The sequence below is a fragment of the Meleagris gallopavo genome, chromosome 6 (genome assembly GCF_000146605.3).
Source record: "Meleagris gallopavo isolate NT-WF06-2002-E0010 breed Aviagen turkey brand Nicholas breeding stock chromosome 6, Turkey_5.1, whole genome shotgun sequence".
Taxonomy (NCBI): domain Eukaryota; kingdom Metazoa; phylum Chordata; class Aves; order Galliformes; family Phasianidae; genus Meleagris; species Meleagris gallopavo.
This window is the reverse complement of record NC_015016.2, coordinates 45457690-45466586: the sequence shown is the minus strand read 5'-3', so window position 1 is coordinate 45466586 and position 8897 is coordinate 45457690. Positions and strand designations below refer to the sequence as shown.

Here is an 8897-nt window from a genome sequence, read left to right as displayed (position 1 = left end):
TTTCAGATGCTTTTTCTTTTAATAGATGGTTCCCTTAACAGCTTAGATTAGTCAAATATTCAAGATTTTCAAGCTTGAAAGAAAAAAAAAATCCTTAGAAGACCTTTTGTTGTTATTTTTTTGCTTGTCTTTTTTTTTAACAGTGATCTTGGCACAACTGTTTGCCTTTGCTGTCTGACGCTTTCAGCAAGAGGTAAATTATATAGAGTAAATTTTGTTGAGATATGTCTTTTTCTTAAGAATTTTTTTAAGGTTTAATTCAACACTTTAAATTCAGATTACAGTTAACTTTTTTTGAATCTTCCATTCTAGAAAGTCAAACTACTTGATACAATTTTGTTGGACAATTTAATTTAAAAATGTGTGTTAAAGAATGTACTGGGAAATTCCCAGAGAATGGGAGAGACTCCTATTTTGGTCTTTATGAAAGTGGCTATTGTTCTGCTTAGTTGTTTTCTCAACTTTTGTTTGATTTAAGGTAAGATCAGTTCTTGTCCTGCCTTTTTGTTTCCACGCACCAAGCCTGATCTGATTTCCTTGGAATCTAACTTTTCCTGAAATCCAAAGGGAAGAATGCACCTGGTGCTACTGAGGAACTTGCAGACACTTGAGGGAACTTGTCTCTGAGTTTTCACCTAGGTCTTAATATCCTTCAGTAAATTACTCGTGCCAGGACCTCTGCTTTGGCAAAACCAAACTAAATTCAAAGCTTAAGAAAAGGGAAACTATAGCACCTTTCCTGCTCTGAGGGATTTCTTTTCTAACAGTTCTTTCATCGTTTGTTCCTGTGATACAGAGTCATCATTGTGCCTTATACAATTAGAAGCTTAAATCCAAAGGGAACTGGAAAATTTGTGTCACCTTATCTACAAGCAGTGAGGACAAAAGAATACAGACAGATCAAAACTCCCTCCCCATTTCTCTGCAATCTACCTCAAGGATAGCAAGAGCCACTGAGTGCTTGACTTTGGCAGAATTACCCTTCTGAAAGCCAGATGGTATCAAGATCAATTGATGTGATGCCATTTAGTGTCTCTGCCAACTGTCAGTATACACGGCTGCCTATCTCAACCATGCCCCGTGAAGGCCGTGTGCCGATACCTTTCATGTTGGGCAGCCTGCAGCTCTCCAGCTACTCATTCTAGACGAAGTTGGATTCAGTGAGGGCAATGCAGATGGCACATCCTCATACACAGCATGCAATGGCAGGCTTGGGTCCAAAGACCTCATGGAGCTGAGTCAATAACCATCAGAAATCTGCAGGCCTCTACTGACACAAAATCTCCATAGTGAAGTTCTCCAAAATTAGTGGAGACCATACTGAGTTGTCTTTTAACCTGCCTGTCTAAAAGCTTACTGTCCTGCGTTACTAGGAGTAATGCCCGTTAACAGTGATGTGCAATGGAAAAAGCTGCAGGAAATAAAAGAGCAAGTGATACCTGGGTTTGCTGAGAATAAGACTCCCCACTCTGAGCAGCATGAAGGCTGTACTCCATCTAGCAGCAACTGTGTGCTTAGTTTGGGTGACTCATACCTGGTTGATCTAACAGTGTGATAGGTAAACCTCATCCAGTCCGAGTCATCAACTGGCACCACTGGGATGGAACCTTAGTCAGCTTAAGCACAGTCACTCTCCCAACCATTTCCCCGAGCTTATTATCCTTACTGAGTGTCCAATCTTCCTCCTGTCCTATCCTAGGAGTCATGCATCCCCTGAGGTCACTGGGAAGGTGACAGAGTAGGAACACTCAACACCTTGCAGCATCAGGAGACAAGAACTGAATCATGGCAGAAGCACCCCGTGCACATAACTACCTCCAACTGTAAGTTAAAGGCAGACATGCTCCATGACTAACAGGGGAAGAATGTGGCCAGTGTACCAGGTGGCAAGGGTGTGTGTGTGACATGGCTTTCTGCAGGATGAAATCAGAATTAATCAACTGCGTGCTCTGGGACACCTGGGAGAAACGTTTAAAGCTAGTTTCACATTATGTAGTGAGACTGTTTTTAAAGCAGGAGGTTCTCAGAGCCGTTCCTGATCCACAGCAAAGTCTGAGAATCTGTCCAAGGAGAAACCTAATTCCCATAACGTTCAGAATAATGTGTAGAAATCAGTCATCTTCTATCTGCTGTGTGGTTTTTATATTGACCCATGCTTAAGAATGTACCAGGTGAGTAGGAATGAATGTCCTGCATTATGCCAGCAACAGAAGCACCCCAACACAAATTCTAGTGTAAGATGGCAATGGTGATTTTTTTCATGGCTCTTCAAAACTTTGGAAAAAACTGTCTGAAGCAGACAATTCTTGGCTAGAAAAAGGGTTGGAGTTGTGGATGTAATTTCTCTGGCAGTGTCATGCATTATAGAAAGAACGCTTGATGTTCTATGTAATTTAAGTCCTTATTTAGTCAGCAAACTCCTCACCTCAGGCTACATTCATGAAGTTTTGTTCATGTTCAACAGCACTTCTCATTCCCTGTGATTCCAGTTAAGCTGTTCACCAGAGTATATACATTACTGGGCATAAGCAAGGACTAGGATCTGGGCTTAAAGAAGCAAGATCTTCAGGGCTATGGGATTTGTTTTGGGGGACCTGCATGTTTTTTTGTGACTGATACACTATCTGGCTGCTAGTTACAATTCACCAGTTCTCTGGCATGGTGGCTTTAAGCATCATATTTTTGTTGGTAATTATGTCATTGCATAGCTATCTTCCTAATCATGTCAGCAGACTTAATGAGATCAGCTAGAAACAGCCTTTGTTCTCTATCCAGTAGGATACACTGATGATTCCTGTTTACACTGTGAGCCTCTCCTGTTGCATCTGTGGATATAGATACTGTGGACTGTTCTTCTGTGGGCCTCTACCAAAGCTCATCTTGTCAGTTCTGGAACATCTGTCTCACCTGTGAAGACTACTTTGAGACTTGACCCCACCTGCCACAGTCCTTGCAGGCTCTGCAGCTCGGTGCCACCTGCAACCTTTGTAAGTACACTGTCTTTCATCACCCTGTCATTTTCTGTCCTGTCCCTCAAGTCAGTTGACCTATCAAAGAAAATAGTGAGGCTGGTGAAGCCACCCTGATGTTTTTTTGTTTTTTGTTTTTTTTTTTTAATCTAATGGTCTTCCATGTACTTAAAAGGATTGTTTATGTCATAGTCTTTCTAGAGACCTAAGTTAGGTTTAATAGGTCCTTTATTTCCTGATCAGTGCTGTCCAGCTCCGGCTGCTTGGGGACCTGCTTGTCCTAGTAATTCAGTATTGCTCAGCTTGGTTCCACATGCACTCTGCCACCAATTCCATCAGATGCTGCTGACCTGAGCACATCTGACTTCTCTAAGTACTCATCCTATAGGAGCTGATTCTAGAGGAACACCTCTATATAGTCCTTTATGTCTACATTTGAACAAGCCTGACTTTCAGATGGAGTACTATACCGGTTAATTCTATCGACACCATGGGTCCACAGACATAACTCAGCACAGCACCATCTTGAATAATTCCGGACATCTTTCCTCTGTCTCTATGGGAATTAGATCAAACACAGAAGACATTGTAATGATGACGCAGCTAGGTGTCTCTTGTCTGAAAGGCTCCCCAGAGAAGTTCAAAGTCTGCTGGGAGTGGCTGAAGTCATGAAACCATTTTAATTGTTGGTGCAGAACTTGAAAAGTGAGAGACTTTCTCAAGAGAGATTTTCTCAAGGGAGCTGTGCAGAGAATGGAAAAGACTCTCATGTAAGCAAGATGCTATGTTTTGCGTGAAAACTCTTACACAATGTATTTTCTGTTTCATAAACAAACGACCTGATGCTGAGCAGAGCTATGGATTTGCACTGAGGTTTTGCCTTCTACAGATCTCATCTGAGACTCTGGGGCTAAGGAAAAAAATAATTTTACTTTGTGGGCTTTTTTGTTTTCTTTATTTTTGCTTCTTAACAAACAGAAGTTTACACATGTAGAGACAGAAGAAGGAAACAAATCTTAGCACAATCAAACAACTTGGAGACCTGACTGGAAAGGAAAATAAGGATAACCGTGTCCAAGTTTTGCCTCTGTGAATAGTTTCAGGATCTAAAGAACAACTAGAATGAGATGCAGAGACTGAGCTGCTTTTATACTAAAAAACTCACCTACCAACAGAAAAAACAACACACCAAATAGCAGAAGTTAATCAGAATTGCATTGGCTGCTACAATTGCTGCAGAACCACTTTCAGTTAAGTAACTGCTTGTATGAGTTGACTAACCAGTGCTTTTTGAATCTCTTTGAAAAGGCAAAAGTGAACATAAAATGGATTTTGTTGAACATATTTTTAAAATTTGTTAACAAGAAAACTAATGGTAATGTTTTAAGCCTTCATTGAGTAGAAGGCAATCGAGTACCTACAGGTAATGAATAAATAATAGACGATGCAAAATAATTTCTTCAGTGAGATAACAAAATGATTGGGAGATAAGCTTAAATTTTTATCATTATTTCTGGCATTAAATTTGCTTAGTTCTTGAGATGCATACAATCTCACCCACATTTTTTTCATGAAAATCCATCCTGGGAGGAACCACTGAAACCTTGCCCAGGGTGACATCAGAGATATCAAGCTCACAAGTCAGTAGTTTTGACTCTCTTCCCTGCCATAATCACAACAGAGTGATATATGGACATTCCTACAAGAGATCTGCCCTACTGGGCCTCAAAGAAAACACTAATTGTGATACAGGCCCATTGTATCCCTTGCTGGGGAATTTTAGGAGATGTCACTCCTGGAAGCCCAGAGCAAGCCAGCTTCTGTGCACATGACCTTGGTGATTTGGCCTGGGTTAAAGGAAGGCCTACATTTTGAATTCCTTTCTGGTCCTGTGACTCAGGGAGTATCCAAGTAATTAGCAGCGTTGCTTCAGATTTGTGGGATTGAGAGCCAAATTCCGCTGCTGTCTAAGGAAAATGAAAATCATATTTCCTAGCTCTGTAGGAGAACCTCTCTAAGCGTCCTTCTCTTGCTTCCCTCCAAGATGAGCTGCTCCACCATGCACCAATGAAAGAAAATGGTGGGCCAGTGGTTAAGAGCTCCTGTGGGAGGGAGATATCTGGGTTTCAGACCCAACAGCTACCAAAAGGAAGGCCTAACTAAGGCATAAAGATGAGTCACTTCTGCTCACCCTTTTGGTGTAGTATTTCTGGAGGATGTGACACTCGTAACTTGGCAACACAGCATCCATGACATCACTTAATCTTTTTGCAACATTTGGCAGCCATGTAAAATGCCTGACAAGAAAAAGAGCTCACACCACAGACATTGCATTCATAAGAAAATAACATTCATGTGGCTATGTTCTCTGCTACTCTGCTTGTCATCCCTCCCCCGGGGATTTTATTGGAATATGGGCTTATTTCAAGCAAATTTCATAGAGAGGCTAAATGCCTCAAAATACCAAGTTACTACAGTTGGCTACAAAAACTAATGGCCAAGTAGAACGGAGACATCTGAGATAGCAACGCCATAAAAAGACTGATGTATATTCAACATTAATATTTTACATCAGAAAATAAACAGCGGAAAGAGCCATCAGAAATCAGACTTCCTAAGTTCCACTGTTCATGACGTTGCTAACTCTTACTTGTTATTACTTGCCTTAGTAACACTGCCTTCTGCCTCAGGCTCCTGTTACAAATGTTTCTGAGGATATTCTCTCAGAAGGAAACCAATTATTTTAATAACTCCTTTTAATAAAAATACAAACATTGCAGTTATTCAGTTTCCTCTTCCTTGCCCATTAAGAGCCTAGTGTAACAGGTCTGAAAAAACACTCTCCGGGTGGCTTCCTGTAAGCACACCACAGTTGGTCACCTTTTCTTTCTCTGAGAAGACATGCAAGCAACTTCTACTTAGAACAGCCCAGCAACAGCCAAGCACATGGAATTTTCCTTTGAGTTCTGTGATGTGTGATTGCTCCTAAGTGCCGTGCCCCTGACTCCCAAGGGTCGTGCAAGCAAGAACTCGAAAAGACACTGTTTTACATGGCAGCTGCTGCTTGAGGACTGAAGGCATTGAGCAAAACTTCCTTCTGTCCCTTATGAGTTTATTGGTTTAGCACCTCTGCAACATAGATAATGCATCTTGGAAAATATGAAGATAGACTCAGATTTTAAGGCCATCTTAAAATGCTGGGAAGTCAAGACTGTAAAATGTAGAGCCCTCTAGGCTGATTCTTTACATGACTGAAGTCAATAGATATTGCTCAGCGGTATCTGCACCAACAGTATCTTCATCCATTGTTTGGGACTTAGGCAATTCCATGTCGTTCTTAAACATTTCATTTGAAGGCATGGGAGAACCTCCTTCTTATGAAAAGTTTAGTTTGTTTTTTTTCTTTTCACTTTGAACCATTCGTACTAGGGAAGATTCCCAGAGCCAGAAAGCAGATGACACCGCCCTACCATGGATTTTGCTATGCCATACAGTGATAAGTGAAAGCACTGTGTGCAATGGGTGATGGCTGCTACAGAGGGACTTTTGCAGGCGTCCTTCCATCTCCCCTCCCTATGGAAGCCTGCTGAGGTGCTCATCAGCCTGGCTTCTTCAGTGCAGCAGAACATGATTTTGCCAGCACTGACAAGACTTTAATCCAGACTTGTCAAGCAGCCAGCTGCTCAGTTCAGCAGTAAGCTGCAGATCCTGAGGAATAAGCCACCCACAGCATTTTGGAGCCCTCCAACCTGTTTGGGCTGATGGAGGTTCAGGAAACCCAGCTCTGTGGCCTCCTGTCACATGAGGTGCTGTCACATGAGGAGGCTCCCTGCCAGCCTGCAGCAGGCTGTGATCAATCAGTGAGCCTGCGATTGGGTTGAAGATAAATCCTAACATCTACCTGATGAATTTCACAAGAGCTGTTTTCTGTTGCCTGCACTGGCTGTCAGTAATTTTTGCTATTGTTTTTTCAGTCATTTACTGGCTGCACCTGGTGGTTAGCTTTTTCATGCTAATACATTGCCTAACATCGATGTCAAGCCAGTCAACTCGTCTCTTTTCTTTTAACCTTTAAAAAAATATAGAAAAAGCTGTACATCTTCACATCTTTTGACATTTTCCAGAAAATACTAAAATATGTCATAAGTTGACTCAGAGTTCAGCAAACTCCCTGCAACTTTCCTTTTCATAATATTGCCAAAAAGAAGCAGGTTAAAGGGCTAATGGAGTTGAATTTCCCTTACCGACTCCTGCACTCCGTTAGCATGGACCATACTCAGAGCAGGGTGATGGGACATCCACTGCAGCACTCTGTGCTCCGCTTCCTCATCAGCACTGCAGCTGTGTCCTGGACTTCATGTTGCAAAAAATGCCAAGTAGCTGCTGACAATAGAAAGTGCTGGACAAGAGTGGTGAGTGTCATCTCCTTTCTGGAGATGCTTCTGCTTCTCTCCCAAACGCAGAAAACCTGGAGCTGCTTGCAGGCACGGGACACACCTCAAATGGATTTTGGCACTTCTCAGCTTCAAAAGTTATTTAATGAGCCTAAATCAATTCTAAGCAACCTATGGTAGAATGCAGAAGACTATGTTCTCCACTGAGAGAACAGCTTGCGGAGCTATTACTGTAATAACATTGCCTCACAAAGAATACTCATTTGAGTGGTTAATTGTTTCCAGCTCTGCGCTAGTATCATCCCAGCAGAATTAGGCCCAGCATGACTTCTGCTGCATTGGCCAGTGTTATCGCAGCGCACAGAGCACTTTCCAGCAGACGGGGAAGCATTTAATCACCTAAGCGAGCACTTTCACCGCTCCAGCAGTCAGCAAAGAGCCAATGCCCTAATGCAGCAAGTACCCATTCCAGCAATGATAATTTGCTAACTCTATTGCTCGGGCAAAGAGAAGAGAAATGTGTGATCCGCAGCAGAATATCTAGTGCAAATGTCAAAGCTGCAGTGCCCATGTGCAAGCTAAATGCCTGGTGCAGCTCCCTCATTCACATCACATTCCCCTCCTCTTCATCCAAGTAGCCGCACAAATTCAGCCTTTTATTTCAGTTGAACCCAGATAACTTTCATTAATTTAGCACGGGAAATGCATGTTTAAGCCACTGTTGCAAGCAGCTTAATTTTAATTAGAGGACCAATGTAGAGTCTTCACATTGAAAACACGCAATGTGTTCTGTCTGGGTAAAAGAAATGTACGTGTACTGTCAGTGCCGGGGTGCATAGCTGGCATCTGCAAGCGTACATCGCTCCTTCTTTCAGCTTTCCTCCCCCTTCCTTTTCATTACACCCACCGACGATGTGTAGGATTCATTGACATTGCAGTCAATACTGTGTGGGCAGTATTCCACCCAGCTCACTTGGCTACAGCTCAGCTGCCAGCACAGCACCGGGCACAGCACGGCAGCCGACTGCACACTAGAAAGCTTCACCAGCACAGGCAGAAAATGAGTTTATTCGCAGCCACACAGACAGTACGCGAGAAGGATTTCGGGGCAGGACGGTGGTGCTGAGTTAGGGAAACGGTCTGAGGCAGGGCTGCGCTCCCAAGAGCATACGGGGACACGCAGGCCTCCACCGCTCTCCTCAGCCCGGCCCACGGCCCCGCTCAGCTCCCCAGGCGGGGCACGTGCTCGGCCGCCCCGGGAGGCGGTGCGATGTGGTAGGAGCCGCCCGGCGGCCGAGGGGCGGGAGCTCGCACCGAACCACAACTCCCGCCGGCGGGGCGCGGGCAGCGCTGGGCGCTCGGGGCGGCAGCGGAGCGGTGCTGAGCGGCGCGGTGTGCTGGGGGCGGGAGTGGAATCGGGGCGTTCCGGTCGCTTCTCCCCGCTGTCCGGCGAACGGCCGGGGAGCGTTGTGTGGCGCCCGGAGGAGGAGGAGGAGGAGGAAGGACGGGCTGTTGAGGGGCTGTCTCAGCGCCT

The 8897-nt window shown here is 44.0% G+C and overlaps 1 protein-coding gene across 1 annotated transcript in view; it reads left to right on the top strand.

Annotated features, from left to right (window-relative positions):
* The first annotated feature begins 7234 nt into the window (after positions 1 to 7234).
* EEPD1 (endonuclease/exonuclease/phosphatase family domain containing 1) overlaps positions 7235 to 8897 on the top strand; it is a 60588-nt gene continuing 58925 nt past the window's right edge. Inside the window, exons 1-2 of the mRNA XM_031554056.1 lie at positions 7235 to 7381; positions 8440 to 8891. Of these exons, the coding sequence (XP_031409916.1) occupies positions 7235 to 7381; positions 8440 to 8891 (599 nt within the window). The remainder of the gene's footprint in view (positions 7382 to 8439; positions 8892 to 8897) is intronic.